The following is a 23847-nucleotide window of genomic DNA, read 5'->3' on the forward strand; positions in this document are numbered from 1 at the left end:
AACTGGGGATCAAGTTGTCATGGGGGGCGGTCACGTGCCAGGCCCCTGGGGAGGGTGCTGCCTCCCTGGTCACTGTGAAGGCTCCTGCAGGAAGCCCTGATGCTCCCCTGGTTACCAGGGCCCACAGGTCGGAGCCCTAAACACAGAGCAGGAAGTGCCCCAACCCGTGCTCCAACCAGGCCCCGTGAGAACTGTAAGCAGGGTCCGTGCTGCTCAGGAAACAGCAGGTCGGGCGCCTCCTTCTCCTGGTTGCTGGTAACACGGGCTTTTCCACCTTCCTGGGACACGAGCAGCTCCGCTGTACGGTTGTCTCTGGCTCAGCTGGGTCTGGCCCCTTTGCCTGCTTCGTGACCTGCATTTATTCTACCCACCTGTGACGTCGCAAGCAGAGAAGGCTCTGCAAGCAAATGTGCCCTCGGTTACGTGAGAGAACGTCAAACCTCAGGGCCCTTGGGAATGGAGAAGCACAGGGAATACCACTTCTAAAAGGATCAGGAAGGAACATGTCCTCAGTGTGTGCGTGTGTGCACGCATGTGTGTGAGCGTGTGTGCGTGTGCGTGCGTGAGCGCTCGTGTGTGTCTATACGCACGGGGCGGTATTTTCTAAACTGAGCCTTTCCCTTAGCTCAGCAAACGATGGCCGCCGGGCCAAATTTGGCCCACCATTTGTTTTTATAAATAAAGTTTTATTGGCAACAACCCCACTGTAGCCCCTTTTGCACTATGACAGCAGGATTGAGGAGCTGTGACACAGCCTATAAAGCCTGCCAAGCCAGAAATAGTTGCTCTCTGGTCCTTTAAAAAAAACTTTGGGGCCCCCTGGGTCCGGCAGGATGCATTTGGCTAGGGCTGGGCACCTGACAGCTGAGAGGAGCTGGAGGGGTGGGAGGGCAGAGGGCAACATGCCAAGCTCTATTTTTCATTGACTGGACTCTGGAGGCTCCTCCCCCCAGCAAGGGTTCAACACCCTGGCTGTCAGGCCTTGATATGCGGGAAAAGCGTCAATAAGGGGTCAGGTCACGACAACGGCAAACAAGGAAAGGCCGAGGGTGTAGCGGGAGCCCATCGACCGGCCTGGCCTCCGGACACCAGCACCAGGCCCCCTGGGAAATGTTCCGAGCGCTGGCCAGGGCCAGTGCGGCCCTGGGGCCCCAGGCGGCAGGCTGGGTGCGGAACATGGCCTCCCACCAGCTGCTGGTGGCCCCCCCGAAGGCCCTGCTGAAACCCCTGTCCATCCCTAACCGGCTTCTGCTGGGGCCTGGCCCTTCTAACCTGGCTCCGCGCATCCTGGTGGCCGGAGGGCTGCAGATGATCGGGCACATGCACAAGGAGATGTTCCAGGTAGGCCACCCAGGTGGCGGCAGGGGGTGAGCCTCCTCCTCCGCTGGGAGAGGGCAGGGGGAGCAGGGCCTGACCTGTGTGCCCTCTGCCCCCAGATAATGGATGAGATCAAGCAAGGCATCCAGTACGTGTTCCAGACCAAGAACCCCCTCACGCTGGCCATCAGCGGCTCCGGGCACTGCGCCCTGGAGGCCGCCCTCTTCAACCTCCTGGAGCCAGGGGACTCCTTCCTGGTCGGGGCCAACGGCATCTGGGGGCAGCGGGCCGCGGACATCGGGGAGCGCATCGGTAAGACATGGGGCAGAGGGTGGGCTGTGGGCCCTCTCGTCACCCTTCCCCATGGCCTCCTGCCTGCCCCCCAGGTGAGGCCGGCAGACCCACCCCACACACCCCAGGAGTGCCCATCCCCCTTCACGCCCCCACCTCCCTGCCGGGTCAGCTGCTGCCTTCTCCAAGGGGGCATCAGGGTGCTCGAGAGACGCCCACCTCCCAGGATCCCAGAGCTGAGGACAGCGGTTTCCGGAGCACATGGGGAGACAGGGCCGCGGGGAACCTGCAGATTTCAGCACCAGCCCGAGAGCCCCCATGTCTCTCCTGGGGCCCCAGGCATCACCTCTGCCCTGTGACAGGACAGGGTTTCAGAGGCTGAAGCCCCCTCCCAGTAGCTCAGAAACAGCCCTCTTTCTGGAGATGCAAAATACAGAGACACAGACAGGGTTTTCACCCTCAGAGTAAACTTTTCTGAAGAGAGACAAGAATCAAAAGCAGGAGAGTGCCGTGGGTTTAATGATTCATCTCAGCGTTTGGAAACATCTCAAAGCTCCTGCATGGTCAGCTCCACACATGGCCGCACTCAGTCCTGGTTAATGGACAACCCCCAGTGGCCCAAGGAGGTCCCCACCTCTCACCTGGTCCCCCTGAGTCCACACACTGGCTTTCAAAGGGAGGTGGCGTGGGGGCAGAAGTCAGGCCCCGCTGGGCCCCAGGCACCCCCGCTCCAGAGGCTCCGCCCCCAGTCCGCATCCTGACCTTGGGCTCCCCCCTGGAGCTTGGGTGGTCCTCCGGCCTCCTCCCGCCTACATACAGCTTTGGGGGTCAGCTGTGCAGGGGGCCGCCGGGGGTGGGCAAAGGGGTCCGAGAGAGAGAGCAGGGGCCTGCCTTCCTGGAGCCTCCACTCACCCTATTCCTCCTCCACTCAGTCTGTTGCTGGGAAGGCACAGGTCCAGCCAGCCTTGTGCAAATGCTTGTTCACCTCCCGGCTGAGGATCCTGGCTGGCGGAGGTTCACCCAAGGAAGGGGCAGTGTAGCTGAGCCCGAACGTTCTCATCCCAAGCACCCCAGAAACCTCAGCTCACAAAGAACAGCCTCACTGAGCACACCCCACCTTCCTCTTCCCTCTGGCTTCTTTGGGCTGGGATGGGCGGGTACCTGCCCTCACAGGGCCTGCCTGCTCAGCACAGACCCCCGTCTCCAACACTGGGGAGGAGGGCGCTCACCCCTCACTCTGCCCCTGCCCTCAGGAGCCCAAGTGCACCCAATGATCAAGGACCCTGGAGGCCACTACACACTGCAGGATGTGGAAGAGGTAGGGTGGGGTGCGTTGGCCCTAGGGAGGAGAGGGGGCCAGCCAGCCAAGGGGGCTCAGGGCTAGGAGACCTGGGATGGCGGCTGACCCTCAGCTCTTCCCAGCACCAGGTGACTGGGCACAGGAGGAGCATTCCAATACCTGAGAGCCGGTGGAAAGCCTGATAGGGAGGGTTCTGCCTGGCAGGGAAACTGAGTCAGGAGCCCAGTCCTGTGGGCTGGGCAAGAGGGGCTAGAGGCAGGATGTGGGGAGCAGGACTTGCCCTGACACTCAGGATGCCCCATCAGGAAACATCCATCCCAACCAGGCAAGACCTGGGGACTCAGCGGACCTCACCATAGCCCCAGCAGGACAAGGTGGGAGGCTGGCGCCATTCTTCCTCGGTCTCTGGAAGAAAGTCCTTCTCTTCCTGGACAAGCCCACCTCCCAGAGCCCAGAGGCTGGCACAGCACACGCACAGACAGGGCATGAGGCTCTTTTCCGCTGCCCAGATCTCTGCCATCCGCGGGGAAGAGGAGGGTTTGGGAGGAAGATCCTGCCCTGCCCTCCCCAGGAAAAGTCTTTCTGGACCCAGGGGGAGTCCGAGCCTGCTGGCTCTGCCCACGGCTGTCATGCTGTCCCACGCAGGGCCTGGCCCGGCACAAGCCAGTGTTGCTGTTCCTGACCCAGGGGGAGTCATCCAGCGGAGTGTTGCAGCCCCTCGACGGTTACGGGGCACTCTGCCACAGGTGAGCCTGCCCAGGGGCAGGGCGCTGGGGGCGGGGCCAGGCACACCTCAGGGTCCGGCGGGGGGCTGGCGGTGCGGGCGAGTCCCTCCAGTCTGGGAGGCAGCAGGCGAGACCCAGCCCCCATCCTGACTTTCTACCCTCCCCCCGCCTCTGTCACACGGTGTGCGGCTCCTGGGGGTCCTCTGCCCACCTGAGAGCAGGATCAGGTGCTCGGGCACCCAATCAAGTGCCCACTGTCCTCTAGTCCCCACGGCTGGGAAGGGCTTGAGGCTGACCCAGCTACCCGGGTCCCAGGAGCGGCTGGGGCCTGCCCCCACCTTGTCCTGAGATCCAAGAGCCCCAGAACAGCCTCCTACCTCCACTACCCTCCTCCAGCCTCCCCAACCCTGCATGGAATGGGCAGGACCCTGGGTGTAGTCAGGTGGGACTCCCTCCCGTGACCAGCAGTCCTGCTCTGGAGAGTTGGCAGCGGGATGGAAGGAGAGAAGCTCTCCAACCCGGCAGGATCACCCCGGCAGGGCTGCCATCTACCCTGGGGGACAGGGGGGCTGCCTGGCACCGTCCCAGCCAGGACAGCCCGTCCTCTGGGGTCTTGTCTAGTAAACCAGGCCTGGGTTGTGACCCCCAGGGCATCCACCTGCCCCTCTGTGCCGAGCGTGGGATATGCTTTATGCCTTTAAAAAATTTTATTTAAGTAATCTCTATGCCCACCGTGGGGCTAAACTCACAACCCTGAGATCAAGAGTCGCACGCTCTACCAGCTGAGCTGGCCAGGTGGCCCCGTGGCTTTTTTTTTTTTTTTCCCCTAAGAAAACATGGAGATGGAGGAGAGTCAAAGCTTTCAGCTCGGGCTGTTCCTGGACTCTGTCCTCCCTGGGCTCTGGATGTACAGCCAGCTGGCAGAAGGAAGGCCCAGCCTCGTGGGCTCTGGTCCCTGGCCCCACTCAGAGCCCCAGCCCGCCCCCAGGACCACAGACCGGCGGGGCAGGCCCTCATGCACACCTGTGCGGGGCGTATCCTGTGCACAGGCCGGCCGGGCCCGCATGGACACTTGCTCTGCCCCTCTGCTCACCCCGGTTCCCACACAGTGCTGGTCCTAGGGGTCTGGGCATCTAGGAGGACGTACCCTGGGGGAGGCAGAAGGCTCCCAAGCCTCCCTGCTGGCCTTCTGGAGGTCCTCGAGGCCCCTCCCGAGACTCCAGAGAGTCTGAAACCTCCCGTGCTTCCCCGTACTGCCTTGCACCCCCAGGTACCAGTGCCTTCTCCTGGTGGACTCCGTGGCATCCCTGGGCGGAGTGCCCATCTACATGGACCAGCAAGGTAAGCCACGCCCCCATCACCCTGCAGCTGGGGGGCTCGGAGGGTGAGGTTCCCTCTGGCAGTGTCTGCAAGCTCACCATCAGCCCACACAGTGGATTAGGGCCCCAGGGGAAACTTCATCTCCTCCCCGCGGCAGGACAGGATCCACGAGCTAATGGACACGCCAGTGTTTCCGCTGGGTTGTCAGGCCCTGATGTGGGGAGCAAGTGGGGGGAGAAGCTCCTCCAGCATCTGGAGAGGCGCCCAGAGCCCTCAGGCATATGGGTGGGAGAAGTGCCCCTGCCAGTCAGGCTGGGCCTCAGCTTCCCCATCGGCCGGCACCCCACCAGCCTGTCACATGCAGCGAGCACTGTTTGCAGGGTCACCCTGCAGGCCAGCCCAGGGAAGCCTCGCAGGCCCAGCGTTTCCTCACAGAGGAAAGTCCGAATCCACACAGGTGGCATGTGTCCACAGCCGCCCACCCAGCTTGGTCAGGCACGCTTCCCCCAGAACCTCTCTATCAGGGAGCTCCGGGCAGGCAAGGGGGAGGGGGCCCTGGGGACGCAGTGCAGGGTGGCAGGGCTATCCCCGGGATGCCCACCCTGTGCCTCCCGGGCCAGCCGTCCCCACCGTGGGAGAGAAGAGGCTCCAGCCCAGGTCCCAGGAGACAGTGCAGCCCAAGAAGCCAGGGTTGAACCCGGGACACCCTCCGCACTCCTACCCTCCCTGCCAGCCCATCCTTCGCGGAGTCTGCAGACCTCAACCTCAGACTGGCGAGCTGTAGTCATGTCGTTCGACGTGTCTGTCCGTCAGCGTCCTCTGATTACCTGAACGGACCACAGCTCACGCCTCTCCTGGTGGCGGGCCTTTGGGTTCTTTCCAGGTTTGCGCTTTCAGGAATAAACCATAGAGAGCGTTTCTGTCCATGTAAGCCTTTGGTGCATGTTGGTTCACGATAGCCCGGGCCGCAAGGCGGGTGCGACGCTCAGATTTACAGCTACGCGTCGCTGCTGCCTCTGGCATAAAATCCGGTTTTCTCAGAAGTCAGTGGGCTCTTACTCGAGATGTGGCAAGAAAACCTGTTTCCCCCGTCCCCTCTGCCACCCCCACACGCCCGCTCGCCCCTGACACCACCTGCGTGGGCTTCTCCACACCCCGCCAACCGCAAGCGGGTGGCCTGCAATTTAACTCAATCTCCCCGGACACAGCGTCAGGTGGCAGAGGTTAAGGACTGAGTCCGACAAGACAGTCGACCTTGCTTCAGAGGGCACCTGCAATGATCCCACCCTGGGTGGAGCTTGGACCCCCAGGAGCACGCGCCTCTCCTCTCCACAGGCATTGACGTCTTGTACTCGGGCTCCCAGAAGGTCCTGAACGCGCCTCCAGGGACTTCGCTCATCTCCTTCAGTGACAAGGCCAAGTGAGTGACCCCCAGGGCCCCTGACCTGGGGCTGGATGGGCAGTGAGGCTGGATGGCCCCTAAGGAGGGAAGATCAGAGCAAGGGAGGGAGGCGCTCCTTGGGCAGTGCTTGAACACACCGCTGGACTGCTCACCGCCCACCCTGGACAGGTACCCGCCCTGGGCAGGTGCACTAAAGCTCTGAGCTCACAGGCAGGGGCTAGCCGGGGCACGGTGAGGGTCACGGGTATGAGGCTAGTGGCCTCCAGAAGAGTCTCCTCATGAAGCCTGGGCTTGTGTGTGAGAATGCAGGACCTGGCATCCTGGAAGTTCCCCAGCTTCAAGCCAAGGACTGGGGGTTCCGTGGCCATCCCCCAGGCCCCCACCGCCAGCTCAGTGTCTAGGAGCTGATGCACAAGCTTCTTCATGGGGTTGGTCATGGACTAGCTTTGTCCAGCAGCCCCAGTGTCCCCCACATCCCCAGTGTGCAGACCCTGAGCCGGGCCAGGTAGGGTTGGGGGATTGGCCCCAGCAGAGGATTACCATCAGCGGCACTTGGCCGTTTAGCAGCACAGAGACAATCTCAGATGTGGTGGGGGTTGTACGTGGGTGTGGGAAGTCTGAGCTGCCTGTGGGAGGGCCACGGAGGTGGCTGGGTCTGAGTATGGAGCTCGGAGCTCAGGTAGAGGCCCTGTCTGTTCACACTGATCTGGACAATAGGTGTATTTAAAGTTTCCAGACCAGCTGCATTACCGGGGGCCTGAGAGCAGACGAGCCGAGGTCCCCACTGTGCCTGGCCCAGGAAGGTGCAGGGGCTGGGGAGGCACACAGTCCGCCTGGGGCTTAGCACAACCACAGGGGTCCGGGGGGGCCTGCCCCTCTGGCTCACTTCTGCGAACCAGGAGGCCTGACAGGACTGCCCCTAGGCGCCCCAGCCAGACAGGCAGGCACTCAGGCTGGTCCTTCCTTCCCAGAAATAAGATCTACAGTCGGAAGACGAAGCCGGTCTCCTTCTATCTGGACATGAAGTGGCTGGCCAACATCTGGGGCTGCGACGACCAACCCAGGATGTGAGGACCGCAGGGCCGGGGCCGCGTCTTGTGACCTCTCACCACCCCAGCCTCTCACCGGTTGTACACACTGGGTTCTAAGCCCATAGCCCAGCTGGAGCCCCAGGATTCACCAGGGTCAGGCCAGCGATGCCCCCAGGCCTGGGGGCTCAGATCCAGCAGCACAGCCCCCACCACCCTCCCACCGGGCCCTCTCCTCTCAGAGTCCCTGTGCACCTCTGGGCACATTGGGCCTGGCCCTGCCACATCTCCCCATTCCTGGGTCTCAGTTTACCCACCTCTCAAAAAGAGGAGCTGAGCCAGGGGCTCCTTGTGAGGTGACTTTAGCTACAACCCAAGATCCCTTATGATACACGCGGGGCTGAGGGGCGCCAGGAACTGTGCCCTACTCAGCAGGAACAGTGGCTTCTTGGGGCCACTGGGGCTAAGAGAGGCCAGGTAGAGGGGAGCCCGCCCTAGGCGATCTGGCCAGTGTCCTCGCTCTGAGCCTTGCTCTCCCCAGACCCAGCTGCTTCTCTAGCTCGGAGTCTGTTGTGCCCAGAACTGGACAGCGGCCCCCTGGGAAGTGGGCTAGACCCGTTGTCAGAGAGCCTGGCCCACCCCCCACCCAGGGACGCTGGACCAAGCCCCGTCCTGTCTTCCAGATACCATCACACCACCCCGGTCATCAGCCTGTACAGCCTGAGAGAGAGCCTGGCCCTCGTGGCGGAACAGGTGAGGGGGGCGGGGCAGGGGCCGGACCCCAAGGGCAGCAGCTCCCAGGAGCCCCTGGGCTGAGGCCGGCTGCCCCGGGGAGGGCCCTCCTCCGGACTCCCTCAAGCCCTTCTGAGGAAACAGATGACGGGAGGGATTCCCGCCGACAAGGAAGAGTGGAACGAACGGTGTAGCCTGTAGCCGAGACAGGAGCACTGCAGGACAGTGGCCCTGAGCTGGAGAGGGCGGGCTCCACGCGGGAGTGCAGGGAGAGGGGCGGGAGGGCTGGCTGCAAGGGAGGGGGCTGAGGAGGACAGAGCCCGGGGGTCAATGCGGTGATGGGGCAGGTGTGGGCCGTCACCTGACCCCTGGGCTGCTTAGTGAGGTGCTCAGTGAGGGCCCGGCTGAGCGTGAGGGGCTTTGAGGGACTGGCTGGTGGTCCTGAGTGTCAGGCTGGCCGCCAGCCAGGGGCGGGCAGGAGCCAAGCAGGGGCGGGGGCGTGTGACCAGGGGGGTCTGTCCAGTGCCGCGACCACACTCTCAGGACACGGGGGGCCGAGCGCGGTCCCGGGCATGCTGGCTCTGCAGGGACACAGGACGGGAGACTGCCCCAGCACAGCGGACTTTCTTAGCCCGATGTCTCCTAGGGGCCACTGCGGGCCACCAGCCCAGAGGCCGGGGGGAGCCCCTGGGCTGTGGCCGGCCTCCCTGAGGCCGCAGGGCTGTGCTGGCTGTTTGCTCTTCCGTGTCCGCTCGCAGAGCCGCCGCCCCAGCACTGGGCCGGGAGGAGCTGAGGGGCCCTGGGAGCTGGGTGGTCACCAGGCTGGCGTGGGCTCGGGGCAGGGCGGCGGTGTGGCTGAGAGAGGGTGAGGCCCATGGACTAGGGATGGGGGGTCCATGTGCTGGGAAGACAGGAGACAGTGGGTAGCTCAGAAGCCCCTTCCCCACCCGCAGCAAGGTGCTCCCACCTCACGCTGTCCAGGGGCTGCAGGGCTCCATCCACTGGCTGGGCCCCCCACGTACCCCCCAGACCCAGACCATTTCCACTGCCCCGAGGTGGCTCCAGGTCTGGTCGCTGGGGCAGAGCCAGGGCCCTGAGCTGGGGACTCGGGGGGTCTCTATGGGGATCAGAGTCCAGGCCGGGAGAGGAGCCCAGGAGCCCCTCTGTGGCCTGAAGCTGCCACCCCCCATGGATGAGGGCGTTTCTCCGTCTCTCACGACCGATGGAGGCGCCAACCCTGCCCTCCCCTGTCGCGCCCACCGGGTGCCCTCTGCCCTCCCAGGGCCTGGAGAACAGCTGGAGACAGCACCGGGAGGCCACGGCGTACCTGCAGGAGCGCCTGCAGGGGCTGGGCCTGCAGCTCTTCGTGAAGGACCCAGTAAGGAGAGTGGGGGCGGGGGCGGGGGTTGGAGAGGGAGAGCGTGAGGGGGAAGGGAGAGCTTCTGCCCAGCCCCCTCTGAATGGACACAGGGTCCTGTCCCTGACCTCCGGATCTGAGGACACTTAGTTTGACACCCCTGCTCTCCCCCAAAGCCTCCCCACTTAAAGTAGTTATGGGTGACCTCTGAGCCAAAGACGCCCATCGGCCTCAGAGCCCTGGCAGTCCTGCCAGGCAGGGGTGGAGGGTGGGAGGGTCCCCAGAACCAGCCAGTCAGCCCAAGTTTCGGTAGGAAACAGAAGCTCCTTAGCCCCAGGGAGGTGTGACCCGCCCCAGGGAACAGACGCGCAGACACACCCAGTGCGCATGGGCTGCTGGGGAGGTGGTGACCTCACTGTCCTTGGGCCCCTGCTTCCCCACTCCCTGCCCACCCCCTGTCTCTGCCCGCCCCTCTGGAGCCTGAGACCAGGGCTGGCCGGGCCAGATCAGCTGGTGCTGGCCACACACCGTGGTGAAGGTGGCTGAGTCAGGCGCGTCCTGCAGGCGATCCGGCTACCCACCGTCACCACGGTGGCCGCTCCCACTGGCTACAACTGGAGAGACATCGTCAACTACGTCATGGACAATTTTGACATTGAGATCACGGGTGGCCTTGGGCCCTCACTGGGGAAGGTAAGGGGACAGCGGCCGCTCGGCGTGGCCAGGGCCAGGGACTGGCCACACCTACCACAGAAGCTACATTCACCACCCCACGTGGAGCACTGTGTGCCCAGGCCCCGGGCCGAGGTCGGGGGTCATCAGGTCCCTGGGGCAGCAAGGGCATCCAGACGGAAACATCCTGCTCGGAACCCAGGGGTTTGTGCGGGGGTGGGATCTGGGTAAAGGGAATGCTCCTGCCCCCCTTCACCCCAGCTTGGTGACGCCGTGGGGTGCAGCACCCTCCAGCCCCCCAGAATGGCCTTCCTCCCCTGAGAGTGGGCAGACCAGGCTGGAGGCCCCGTGCCGGGGTCTGGTTGTGCCCGCTGAGCGGGCGATTCTGAGCGCTCATTAGCTGACTGTCATCCTGGCCGCCCTTCTTGAGCTCTGTGTGTGCTCGGCCTGGGTCCGGGTGGGGGGCTCCCTGTGTGCCTGGGGAGGGGGCCCACGCTGCAGAGCCCGCCTGCTCTGCCCAGACCTAGTTCAGGTCCGGGTTGACATCTGCACGGGACCCTCCCACCCCCCGCAGGTGCTTCGGATCGGGCTGCTGGGCTGCAACGCCACCCGGGAGAACGTGGACCGAGTGATCCACGCCCTGCAGGAGGCCCTGCAACACTGTCCCCGGAGCAAGCTGTGATTGGCAGCCTGTGGCCCACCCTCCTGGAGGGGCCTGGAGAGGGACCAGGAGCAAACAGACTCTGCCAGACAGTTGGGCCCCAGGGGGCGAGGCACGCAGGAGGGGCAGGACCGGCAGCTGCCCCAGCCCCAGGACGTCCTTCTCCTCTTTGAGAGGCACCTCCCGGAAATGGACCATGTGGGCTCAGGACCCATGGCACCTCCCCAATGAGCCGCAGCCCCTGCAGGTCCCTGGCCTGCCCGGAATACCCAATAAAGAATCGTTGGTCATCTGTCCTCATTGTGTGTAGGGTGGGCTGCAGAATCGTCCGGCCGGGAGGGACCACTGCCCCGATGGCTCCTTGGTTGGGGGTTGCTTGGGGGCAGATCCTTGCCTGGGGCACCTCCCCCGGGACTGTTAGACGGGTGTGTGGGGGCCTTGTCACCGTACACCTTGGCCCCAGATCTCACCCCTGCAAAGAACACCCACACACATGCCTCCAGGGCAACCCCCACAGCCTCCCGGGCTGACTCGTGACTCGAGTCACCGATGTGAAGGCCCCAACATGCCCCAGGCACACAGCCAGGACTGGAGCCGGGATGGCTGAAGGTCACAACACAGGTGTGCAGGCCAGCGCAGGGGCCTCAGATGGACAGCCGAGGGTGGCCCCGGGCCCCAGCCCCTGCCCTTCTCCACTTGGCGCCCTCTGACCCTCTGTCCCTTAACTGCCCCTCACTTGGGTTCCTGCCTGTGCCAGGCTCCCTCCCTCCTCCTTCCTAGGAGCTTCAGAACAGGCCAGCCTGGGAGTCACAGGCACAGCCACACTCCGGGTCCTCACCCGTCCTAAGAGCCCCAGGAGGGGGCCAGGCAGGGCCTCCCCCAGGTTGAGGTGGGCACCTGCAGCCCAGCGGGCCCCGTGTCTTTGTGCAGGGCCCGGGCTGGCCTGGCTTGGCCCCCGCCACTCAGGCAGGTGCTGGCCAGGCACAGTTGTGTGCGATGGGGGAGGGCCCTGAGCCGATGGAACACGGTCCGGCATGTGCTTACGGCCACCAGGAGGGACGCGCGCGGGAGCGGAGAGGGCCCGAGGGTCGGAAATCCATAAGTCAAAGGTGGGCGGAGGGAGTCGCTCCCAGAGAAGGCCAGACAGGACCCCATGGGCCGCCTCGTCCTGACAGCAGTCCTGTCCTGGTTGGCTCTTCCCTGAGCAGACACGGGGATGAGAACCCAGCGGCAGGTCCCCCGTGCCCCCAGCCAGGCAACGCCCCCCATCCGATTCGATCCCCGCGGACCAGCCCTGCAGGTGTTTGCGTGTCGTATCGATGGAATCACACGGCACATGCTCTCGTGTATCTGCTGCTTTTGCTTGGTGCTCTGACAGTCACGCGTGTTGCACGGGACACGGGGACACGCTTTGTCTCCCTTGCTGGTGCGGTTCCATGGTCTGGCGTCTGTTTATCACCTGCTTTAACGGACCTCTGGGGCTGATGCAGAAGGTTGTGATGACTGCTCTCACAGGTGTGCACGGTGCCGGGGCGTCCTGGGGCCGTACGGTAGGCCCAGCTCTAGCTCTGCAAGATGCCACAGAGCTCCGCGCGGTCTGGAGCACTTGAGATCCTCACCGGACGCACCCGCAAGCCCCACCGGTATCTGGCGGTGTCTGCTTTTCTAGTGGGGGCGAAGTCATATCGCATCTGGTTTTAACTTGCATTTCTCCGATGACTCATGATATGGGCCATCTTTTCGTGTGTGGACGGGCCATCCATAGATCTTCTTTTCTGACTTGTCAGCTTAAGTATTTTGCTCATGTTATTTGATTTTCATCTTTTTATTGTTAATTTATGGCCGTTATTTTATAGGTTCCAGGTCCTGCCGGGTGTGTGATGAGTATTATCCCCTACTCCCCGGCTTACCTATTCATTTTTTTAATCATGTCTTCCAAAGAGCAGGTCTTTTCCCTTTGTGAGTTCCAATTTATGTGTCTTCTCTTGTGGTCTGTGCCGTCGGTAACCTCTCGGGACATCTTTGATGATGTGGAGGTTCCAAAGATCTCTTCCTATGCTTTCTTCTGGAAACTTTATGGTGTCAGCTTTTGTGTTGAGGTTCAGAACGCACTTTATATTAATTTTGTGCATGCGGTGGGAAAGGGACAGGGTTCGCTTTTATCCACACAGACAGCCCGTGTTCTAGCAATGATTGTTAAACAGACATTCCTGAGCCCACCTGACGGACGTGGCCCCTTGCCCTTGATTGTCCTTGCAGGCCCGCTCAGGCCTCTCCCTCCCGGGGCACTGCCTCCGCCCAGCCCCAAATTGCCACCCACACCACCGCTTCATGGTGAGTCTTGAAAGCAAGTCATGCCAGTCTTCCGATTCTGCTCTCCCTTTTAAAGATTGTTTTTCTTATCCTAGATCCCTTGAATTTCCATGGAAATTTAGAATCACCTTGTCTATCTCTTCAGAACAGCTCATCAGAATTTTTATAGGAATTGCAATAAATCTATGCATCAAGTTAAGGACACTGGAAATCACCAAAATATAAATTCCTATTCGTGAATGTTAATTTGGGTCTTTTAAATCATATTCAGCAATGTTTTAGTGCAGAGGACTTACATACCTTTCATTACATATACTCCTGGGTCTTTGACAGTTTTGACCCTGTTGTAAATGGTATTTTAAAAATCTCATTTCCAATTGTTTATTCTTAATGTATACAAGTACAGTGAACTTTTCTCTGTTCACCTGTCTTCTAACCTTGCCAAATTCACAAAGTCTAGCAGTTGCTTTGTGGATTCCTTGGGGTTTTCTATGTAGATATGTAATTTGTCTGTGAATATGACAGTCTCACTTCTTTTCCAGTCTTCGTGCCTTCTACTTATTTTTCCTGCCTCTGTGATACTTGGCTCGTGATGGGCAGCTCAGGTCCCGTGGCCACCGAGGGTCCCGTGGTCTGGGGCTCCTTCCCCACTGCGGCCCAGTTTCATGACAGATGTTCGGGAAGGTGAGTGGTTCTCTGCTGCAGATGGAGCAGGCTTGCATGTCGGGGTTTTTGGACACGGGGTTTATGTGGTGTCCCCCTCTCCCAGGGCTACCGTCATGAGCCGTGCTTGTACGGTAGCACGAACCTGCCAAAGAACCCGCCTGCACTCTGGCCCCACTCAGAACTAACAGGCTCTGAGCCACCCGATGCACGGACATTCCAAGTGAGGTGGGTGCCATCTGCCAAAGCCAGCGGGCCCTTATTCATCACAGTAGGTGGGGCACGGTATAAAAATTCCTGCTATTCCTTAGAAGCAATGTCTTGGCATGCCCAGAGCACTGAGCCTCTCAAACCTTCAGCTACAGCACAGACCCTGAGACGGTGACATTTGTCTCCCACCCTTTGGAATAAAAGTGTCTTACGAGGCATCCAAAGCACTTGCCAGTCAATGCTCCTCAGGTCTTATCAGCATGATGTCATCAATATCGTGAGCCAGCAAGATACTCGGCAGGACCCATCCAGGTGATGAAGGCCCATGAGGCCTATATCGTGACCAGAGCCAGCGGGTCAACCTCAGCCTGGGGCAAGACCATGACCTCACGTCGTTGCCTCTTCCAAGTGAACACAAATTGTTTCTAACTCCCCCTCCCATGGGGCTTGGAAGGCATGCATTCCGCAGATCGGCTGCCATGTCGCGCCGTCCACGGCCTGTGCCATCCTCTTCCACTAAGACTGTAACACCCAGCAGAGCACCTTGGTGACAGGCTGCAACTTGGTTCAGTTTCTGGGATCTGCTGTCATTCACCATGACCCCATTGATTCAAAACATTTTAAATGTATTTTATTTTTGAAGACTTTATTTTTGGAGACAGTTTTAGATACCTAGCAAAATTGAGAGGAAGGCATAGAGATCTCCCATAGACCCCCCTGCCCCCACACATGCACAGCCTCCCCAGTGACCAACATCCCTCAGCAGACGGTACATGTGTTATAACTGATGAACCCACATCGACACATCATCATCACCCCAAATCCATCGTTCACATTAGGGCTCACTCTTGGTGTCATGCACTCTACGGGTTTGGACAAATGTGTAATGACATGTATCCATCCGTATGGTATCATGCGGAGTAGTTCCAAAATTCCTCTGTGCTTCACCTGTTCGCCCCTCCCTCCTCACCCCTGGCAACCACTGATCTTTCTACTGTCTCTGTAATTTTGTCTTTTCCAGAATGTCAGAGTTGGAATTCTACAGAATGTCACCTTCTCAAATTGGCTTCTTTCACTTAATAATAAGCATTTGAGCACCTCCACGTCTTTTCCTGGGTCGACAGCACATTTCTTTTTAGCGCTGAATAATATCCCAGTGTCTGGATGGACCAGCTCATTTAATCCATTCACCTACTGAGGGACATCTTAGCTGCTTCCAAGCTTGCATGATTATTTATTAATATAGTGGCTATAAATATTCATTGCAGGTTTTGTGCAAACATGAGTTTTCAGCTCCTTTGGGTAAATACCAAGGAATGCAACTGCTGGATCACATGGTAAAAGTGAGTTTAGTTTTGTGAGAAACCATCAGACTGCCTTCCAAGTGGCTGCCATTTTGCATTCCCACCAGCAGTGAACGAGAGTTCCGGCTGCCCCACACACTTGTCAGCATTTGATGTCGTCAGTGCTCCAGACTGTGACCACTGTCAGCCTGTAGAGGTTTCTCGTTGTCGTTTTCGTTTGCATGTCCCCGATGACATATGATGTGGAGCATCTTTTCATGTGCTTCTTTGCCATCTGTATATCTTCTTTGGCAAGGTGTGTGATAAGATCTTTGGCCCATTTTTAAATCAGGTTGTTTGCTTTCTTGTTGTGTTTAAAATTTTTTTTTTAAATATATACTCTGGATAGCAATCATTTGTCAGATGTGTCTCTTGCAAATATTTTCTCCCAGTCTGTGGCTTGTCTTACTCCCTTGACATCATCTTTCAGAGAGCAGGAGATTTTAATTTCAGTGAAGTTCAGCTGACTGATTCTTTCTCTCATGGACCGTGCCTCTGGTGTTGTAGCTAAAATGTCATCACCACACCCAAGGTCATTTAAGTGTTCTCCTATGTTATCTTCCAGGAGTTTTATAGTTTTTTGCTTTACATTTATGTCTATGATCCATTTTCAGTTAATCTTTGAGAAGGGTGTACAGTCTGTGTCTAGATTCATCGTTTTGCGTGTACATGTCTGGTTCTTCCAGTGCTATTTGTTGCAAAGACTATTTTTGCCCCATTGTATTGCCGTTGCTCCTTTGTCAAAGATCAATTGGTTATATTTGTATGGGTCTATTCCACTGACCTATTTGTCTGTTGTTTTACTAACATGACACTGTCACGATGACTGTAGCTTTATAGGAAGCCTTGAAGTTGGGTACTGTCAGTCCTCCAACTTTGTTCTCCTCCTTCAGTATCATGTTGGCTATTCTGAGAGCGTCTTTTGTCTCTCTCTATAACTTTAGAATCAGTTTGTCAATATCAACAAAATAGCTTGCTGGAATTGGGATTGCATTGAACGTATAGGGCAAATTGGGAAGAACTAACATCTTGACATATCCATGAACATGGAATATCCACTTATTTACCTCTTCTTTGATTTTGTTCATCAGAGTTTTGTAGTTTTCCTCAGATAGATATTTTACATATTTTGTTCGATTATACCTAAGTATCTCATTTTTGATTCATCTGATTTTTGCTAAGGTCATACTGGTGCATTAGGGTCTTGAGGGGTGATGCTAAGTTCTGTTATTGCCCCCTGGGATACAGTATGTTTTGCTAGACTATTTTGGCCATGAGAAAAGAAGTGCTTTTGAAGTCTTCCCCATGGCCTTTCTTACCATCAAGGCTCTTACTCCTGCTAAGAACAGATGTCCTGATACATACTCAGATACTGAGGAAATGATCACAGGGTAGGCCTGGACACTTTGTACCCACTGTGAATCAGATTGGACCAAGGTTCTGTGTTCTGCAAACCTCCACCCTAATGGCATTTTGTGTCCCCCTGTGTTAGGGTCAGCTCAGGCCCTGAATCCCATAGCCTTCCAAGGATCTTGCATTTCCACTCCTCTGTGTGTGGCTATTCTGGCCTATGGCCATAGGAAACTTTGAGGAGGTTGGGGAAGATGCTGCTATGTGCACTTGCCATGGGATTTCAGGCCCCTTTCCAGGAGCCAGGGTGTGGGCGGCAGCTCAGAAGCTGAGGAATGAATGTCACTGAGAGGCAAAGAGGGTGGAAAGAAGAAAATGTCTCCCAGGCTGGGCCACATGAAGGTCACTGGGCCTCTCACGTGAGACCTCAGTGGGGAAGGGGCTGCAGGCTGGCTGTCATGGACTGATGAGAGAATGTGGAATGGGGAAATGGAGCAGTGAGGACAGATGGAGGGGTGGTGTCAGATGCCGGGAGACGCCACCCTACACAGGAGATTTTAATTTCAGTGAAGTTCAGCTGACTGATTCTTTCTCTCATGGACCGTGCCTCTGGTGTTGTAGCTAAAACGTCATCACCACACCCAAGGTCATCTAAGTGTTCTCCTACGTTATCTTCCAGGAGTTTTATAGTTTTTTGCTTTACATTTATGTCTATGATCCATTTTCAGTTAATCTTTGAGAAGGGTGTACGGTCTGTGTCTAGATTCATCGTCACCACCACGGTGACAGGACCCGAAATGGGTTGGCAGAGGGAGCTGCAGGCGTCCCCTCTGTCAGCTTCAGTTTCCTCTATGAACTAGAAGGTGGGGACACTTGGGGAAGAGGGTGGTCATTTGCCGGGAATGGAGAAAGTTGGAAATTGTCTGCACACTAGCTTCTTTTACTTCTATGTTTCCCGGGGAAATATTCTCCACGTAGATATACAGAAAGTGGTAGGTACCATCCCCGCTGTGTATATCCAGTGTTAATTTATTCAAGGTCTGATATATAGTATTTCATTGCCACAGAGTAGCATGTGACACAGGTCGGGACAAGCCGTTGAGCTCCAGGTCTCATGCAGACGCCTGGTTTTGAGAGTCTGATGACATCACACAGAATGGATCAATGCACATCTGGTGAAACCCAAGGCACCTTCATCCCAGGCCCTCGGGGGATCAGGCAGCTACTCCCGGAGGCCTGCTGCCCAGCATGCTCAGACTCCCATGAGGCCATCCCTGGACAGTCTGAGGTGGTCCCTGTGGACATGTCTACCACCCACCACCTGCCTCAAGGTGAAGCCCATTCTCTTCTCCAAATGGCCTCCGTGGGGCCTTGTAGCCAGGCCTCAGGCAGTCAAGACTGAGAGTCAGGGGAAGGCAGCTCAGCATTCCTCACTGTCCAGAGTCTTGGTCTTCCAGAAGATGCTCTGCATGGCTGAGATCCGGTTCTTATCCTGGATGTTGAAGACCTGGAACTGCAGATGGGGTGGGGCACAGAGGGGTCACGGAGCTGTCTGGGGGCCATCACAGGGCCCTGGACACAGTGTGGGACAACACATGCCCCTTGACCGCCAGCACTTCCTGCCTCTGGGTCTCTGCCTGAACAGTCCTCCCCAAGTGTGGACTCACCCAGAGCCCTCTCCGCCAGGGGCCCTTCTTCACACGCAGGTGTCCTCCCCAGATGGGCCTGACACAGAGGAGGCCCACCAGGTGCTTGGGGAGGGCTGAGCATGCATCACCCCTCTTGCTTTCATCCTTCCAGCCCCCATGTGCCCCAGAAGGAGACCATGTTGGCTCTTCAGGTGAGGGTGGGGGCCGGCCCTGGGGGAAAGGAGCAGGAGTGGGCTCGGTGGGAGCAGGGGAGGGGAGGGCTTAACAGAGCTAGCAGAACCTTGGTGGCTCAAGGAGGGCCAGTTGGCAGAGCAGTCCAGGGATGCATCAGGAAACTGTCCCTGTGAGGCCCAGGGACAGCCACACCCCTTCATGAGGAACGGAGTCCCAGGGTAGGCAGGTGGGGTTTGAGCCCTTGTCGTGTGTGGCTTTGGGGGCGGTTCTGGTGGGTAACGGAGGCTGGCTCAGACCTGCTACCCTGGCTTCCCGGGTCACTAGCGGGCAGGGGGCACTCGTGGCCTATCTGACCTCCAGATGTCCCACCTTCCCTCGACCGACCTGCCCAGCCTTCCTTCAGCTCCTGACCCTGGGGGAGTAGGTCAGGGCTCTGTCCCCACCTGCATGCCCGCCTGGGCCCAACTGAGATGCCCCTCAGCCTGCCATGCCCACCTTGTCCAGCAGGACGTCAAAGTAGGCGGTGGCCCAGTAGGCCGGGTTGCTGGCGGGCAGCTGCAGGAGCGCCTTGACCCCGTGGCTGATGCGCGGCGGGGGGCTGCGGCCCAGGTGGGTGACGTGGATGCGCAGGGAGGCCTCCGGCTGGCTGGCAAAGTGCTCCACATGCTGGTACAGGGTGCTGAGGTCCAGGCCGGCGTCCTTAAGCAGGTTCCACTCGGGGTAGAGGAAGTGCGGCAGGTTCCTGGTGGCCAGACAGCAGAGCAGGACCACCAGCAGCCGGTACACGGCGCCCTGCAGCTCCGCCCAGTCCTCCGGCTCCGGGAAGAGCACCGAGGCCCACAGCAACACGGTCTGCGGGAGGACGGTGCGGTCAGGCCCCCGGCCCGCGGCGGCGTGTGGTCTGCTGCCGCCCGCCCGCCCCACCTGGCTTCCCGCCACCCTCAGACCTGGCCCCTCGTCAAAGCCATCCCCCTTGGAAGCCCCTGTCCCGCCAGCACCCCTCCCCCACACTTCATGCCTCCCCTGGATGTCCCAGTGTGTGTCTCAGCCCCTCCCCACCCGCTGCCTCCATCCGGGCACCTCCCCGACTCCCGAGGCACTGCCACTGAGTCCGGGCTCAGAGGGACCCTGCCCCCACCCAGCCTCCCACCCCACAACCCCCCTCAGGAGAGTCTGAGGCTTCTACGCCTCCTCTGGTCCCTTGCCTCATGCCCCCACTCCCCTCCCATGACCTCCGATTGTGCACTGCGGCCTGACCCAAAGAACCCTACCCCAGGGCATTGTCCTGGTCCTGGTATGCGGCAAAGCCGTAAGAATGGAGCTTCCTGGCTGCACCAGGCACCCTCTCCTCCTCCTGTCCCTGAGCCCCCCAGCCAGGGGCCCCTCCCCTGCCACACAGCTGCCTTGCTGTGCCCTCACGACCCCTCCTCCCACCAGCCCCCATCATCCCTAGCTCCTGTGGGGCTCAGGAGCCACTGTGTGCCAGACCCCAAGGGCCCTCCCCAGTAGGTGGCAACCCCTCAGAGGTGGGTGGAGGCCTGCAAGGGGTGGGGAGTGGGTCAGAGGGAGCTCCCATGCCAAGTCAGCTCACCCTCCCCGCCAGCCCCCAGCTCCCGTCATGGAGCAGCACTCCACCGACCCCCCCAACACAGCTCATTAGGGGCAGAGACCCCATCTGCCCCCCCTTCACCACCTTGTGCCTCTGGCCCTGCCCCTCCCTGCTCTTCTCAGCACCTGATGGTCACACAGACCGAGGAGGACACGGCTCCAGCCATGTCCCAGCAGCCTGGTGAGCAACCAAGAGCTGCGGGACGGGGCTGCTTCCTCTCAGAGGGGGGATCCCCAGCCGGTAACCTTCACAGCCGCCAGGGCCCAGTGCGCCCGAGAGCCCCCCATGCGCACCTTCAGGTGGCAGAAGGTCAGGCCCGGGCTCTGGCCGCCATCGCGCCAGCTCTCGTGGTTGACCCTGTCCAGGATGGAGAGGCCGTCCAGGCGGTGGCCCGGGAAGGAGCCCAGTGCAGCAAGCAACCTGGTGAGCAGGTAGTCAGTGGAGACCCTGGGAGACAGGACAGGCACACCACAGTTGGTCAGCATGGCAACCTCAGCCAGGTGTCCAGCGGCAGCCTGCACCCACAGCTTATGCCCAGAAAGGAAAGCCTCCAGCTTCTGTGGCCTCCCTGGGAGCAGAAGCTCGTGAGCCTCACAGCCTGTCCCGGCCCACTCCTCACGTGGGTTGGGGGCACAGCTCCACCCCCCAACAGCTCCAAGGGGGGTGAAGCGGCAGTGGGGAGTGAGCATTCTGGCCGGATCCCACATCCCCCGGGAGAGATCCCAGTGACATCTGATCCCTGCGGGGGGAGGGGGCATCCCCACAGGCCTTCCTGCTCAGTGAGGGGAACGGTGGGGTGGCAGCCCCCTTCCTGCCGGCTCCCCAGGACCCCACAGACCCCAGGAGCTGTGTCCTACCTCCAGTGCTGGGCACTGGCTGGTACCAGGGCCACCTCTTGGCTGATGATCCTTTTCAAGCTGCCTTCAGGGAACCCATGCATCAGCTGGGCCGCTTCTAGGGCGGGCACCCTGTGCTTTCTCCGTACCACGGGCATGACGTTGAAGCGGATGGTTCTCCAGCCACTGGACGCTAGCAGGGACAGGTGGAGCTCCTCCTCCCTCAGGCTGTCCACGATCAGAGATCCTGCAATGACCGTGCCCTGGACTCCCCACCTCAGGCTACCCCTCACACCTCTCAGAAGGGGCTGGGGAGGTGAAGGACAGGCCCAGGGTGGCCCAGGAGTGACACACGTGTCCCTGAAGGCCTGGTGTCAGACAAGTGTACTTGGTGTCCAGCACCCAGGAGGGCCTGGATCCGAGGGCTGACAGTGAGTCTGCCCTCCCTGGTTCCACTCCACAGCCTGGGTCCCCAGAACCACATCCCAGATGGCACATCGGAGTAAAGATGCTTCCTGCCCCCTCACCACTCAGATGCAGCCTCGTGCCGCTCCCCTAACCCAAAGCCCCCGCACCACCCAGGAGGGGACATTCCAAGGGTGATGGGGCTGGGGGCTGGGGTGGTAGGGGTACTCTGGTATGACCCGGGGCCCTCTGGCCTTCCGCTTCAGTTGTCCCTTCCCCCAAAAAACATGAATACCACAGAGAAAGGAAGGGAAGCTCAACAGTGTGGGGAACACTCATATCACTGGCCCTGACCAGCGCCAGCCAACCCTGGATTCAGAGCGGTCCCTCCCCTCCCTCAGCACTGCCCAGCGAGGGTGCTGGCCAGAGGTCAGGGACCAACCATCGGGGAGACATGTCCCAAAGGGAGTCCCCAATATATGCCATGGGGAAAGGTCTCCACAGGGACTAAGCTTGGGATCTGCATTCCCCCACTGTCCCACCCTGGCCCATCCGCAGCACTGGGGGTCCTGTAGGAAGGAGCCTGGCCCCCCTTTATGCAGACCCCTCCCCCAGTCTCCTATAGGGTAGTTCTTGGGCCACTTCTTGGGACCTAGCCCAGAGCTAGGTCTTGCCACCCGGGCCACTCTATCCTCCCCCATGAGCCTCAGTTTCCCCATCAGTTCAAGGAAGAAAGTTCAGTGATCCCTGGCCCCTCCCAATTCTGGGTTTGAGCTACTGTTGGTGGCTTCATTTCCTTATCTACCATTGGTCCCACATTCTGTCCACGGAGGTGGCTTGGGAGGCAGCCAGCCACACCCGCAGCCTGTCACAGCTACTCCCCGCCTTAGCCCCCGGCCCGGTCTCACCGGTTTGTTCCCCGGTGAGAGCAGCCTGGACCTTGTCACCTGGAGCTGCTGGGCTTCCCTTTTAAGGTAAGTGTCAGGAAGCAATGCCTGGAATTTCCCTGCACCCCTGACTCAGGCGGCCCCGGGTGTGGCTCCCAGGCTCCTCTGCTTTCTCAGCCTGGAAGCCTAGGGTGGTGGGGACCCGGGGACAGGGAAGAGGGGCAGCTCAGAGTGCGCCGGACGGCCCAGGGCTGGGCACACCCCCACAGGTGGGTCTGTCTCCCAGGAGGGGCACAGGGCCTGCAGGGGACAGGGCCAGGTGGGAATGGCCATGCGAGGTCACGGCAGCAGACAGACACGGCCCTGCAGTAATTGAGAGGTTCAGAAGATGAGCAGAGAAGACGTGGAAGGGGCCGGGGCTCTGGGCACGCCTAACGACAGGCTCCGGCTGCCCCGCGAAGGTGGCCACTGGCCCCAGGTCACCAGGCAGTTCTGGGGAGGGGCCGGGGCTAGAACTTGTCCCCTCTGAGTATTGGAAGTCCATCCAGAGGCCGCTCTGAGCAGCCCGGGGCAGGTCACTGTCCCTGAGGTGGGCTGACCATCCCCATCCTCTGGCATCATGGCAGACACAAGGACCAGCCGCCACCGTGGGCCTGTCCCTCCCAAGGGAGGCAGGACATTCCGTTTTGGTCCTCAGGCCCTGCCAGGACAACCCAATGTCTTTGCTCTGATCCCCGGGAGGACGCCCTGCTGTCCTGAGCCCCCCACCGGCAGTGCCTCTTTCTAGTGCTCTCATAGTGCAGGCAGCCCCTGCTGGACGGAAGCCCACATTCGTGGTGCCGCCGGGAGCCCTGCCCCCCAGGGGCTCACCACCCCAGTCACACCAAGAGGGCACCCGGACAAGACACTGAGGCCAGACTCCAGCACAGAGCCTGCTCAGGGCCCAGGACACCAAGTAGCCACCAGACCATACACTGAAACAAAACTGCACATCCACACACACATCCACACACACTCCCATGCACGCACACTTCCACCTGCACATGCACACACGCACACGCGTGTCCATAATCCTGTATACGCACCCAGTGTGTGTGCACACTTACACCTGCACACACTCACTGTGCACACGTGTCCGTAATCCTGTATACACACACGCTCACACACACAGTCTTCCCAGTGCCGCGTGACCGGGCGCTGCACGCAGGGTCGTCTGTAAGGACGGCCGTGCTGAACTGGGACTGACAACAGAAGCACCTGCCCAGACCTGTGGCCGGACCCGCATCCAGCAGGTCAGCGGGAAAACGTTGCCCAGCAGGTGTGTCGTTTCTAGCTCTTTCACAAGTAACAGCCAGCACGCCGTGACCAACAAAGTCATCAGGTGACGTGGAAACGCATGACCCGTCCTCTTAGAAGGTTTGGAGCCAGAAAGGACCTCAGAGCAGCATCCCCCAACTTGTGTGCCCTGACACACACACCGAGGGATCCCAGTCTGTGCATGCACACACACGTGCGCACACACGCACACACACTGCCGTCACACGTGGGCCCTGACACACACACACTGAGAGACCACAGTCTGTGCACGCACACGTACATGCAC

The 23847-nt window shown here is 59.8% G+C and overlaps 2 protein-coding genes across 2 annotated transcripts in view; one reads left to right on the forward strand and one right to left on the reverse strand.

Annotated features, from left to right (window-relative positions):
- Nucleotides 1–989: 989 nt before the first annotated feature.
- AGXT (alanine--glyoxylate and serine--pyruvate aminotransferase) lies at nt 990–11100 on the forward strand. Its single transcript, XM_021678996.1, has 11 exons — nt 990–1341; nt 1437–1629; nt 2862–2926; nt 3554–3654; nt 4904–4974; nt 6289–6373; nt 7327–7422; nt 8067–8136; nt 9398–9493; nt 10037–10165; nt 10719–11100. The coding sequence occupies exons 1-11, from the start codon at nt 1111–1113 to the stop codon at nt 10824–10826; spliced, it is 1245 nt and encodes a 414-aa protein (XP_021534671.1). The 5' UTR covers nt 990–1110; the 3' UTR covers nt 10827–11100.
- Nucleotides 11101–17685: 6585 nt separating this feature from the next.
- The window catches only part of MAB21L4 (mab-21 like 4), an 8606-nt gene continuing 2444 nt past the window's right edge, over nt 17686–23847 (reverse strand). The window contains exons 4-7 of the mRNA XM_021679020.1: nt 20974–21199; nt 20410–20563; nt 19003–19359; nt 17686–18197 (exon numbers count right to left, since the gene is read on the reverse strand). Of these exons, the coding sequence (XP_021534695.1) occupies nt 18105–18197; nt 19003–19359; nt 20410–20563; nt 20974–21199 (830 nt within the window). The 3' untranslated portion in view covers nt 17686–18104. The remainder of the gene's footprint in view (nt 18198–19002; nt 19360–20409; nt 20564–20973; nt 21200–23847) is intronic.

Source organism: Neomonachus schauinslandi, chromosome 3 (assembly GCF_002201575.2).
Source record: "Neomonachus schauinslandi chromosome 3, ASM220157v2, whole genome shotgun sequence".
NCBI classification, from domain to species: Eukaryota; Metazoa; Chordata; class Mammalia; order Carnivora; family Phocidae; genus Neomonachus; species Neomonachus schauinslandi.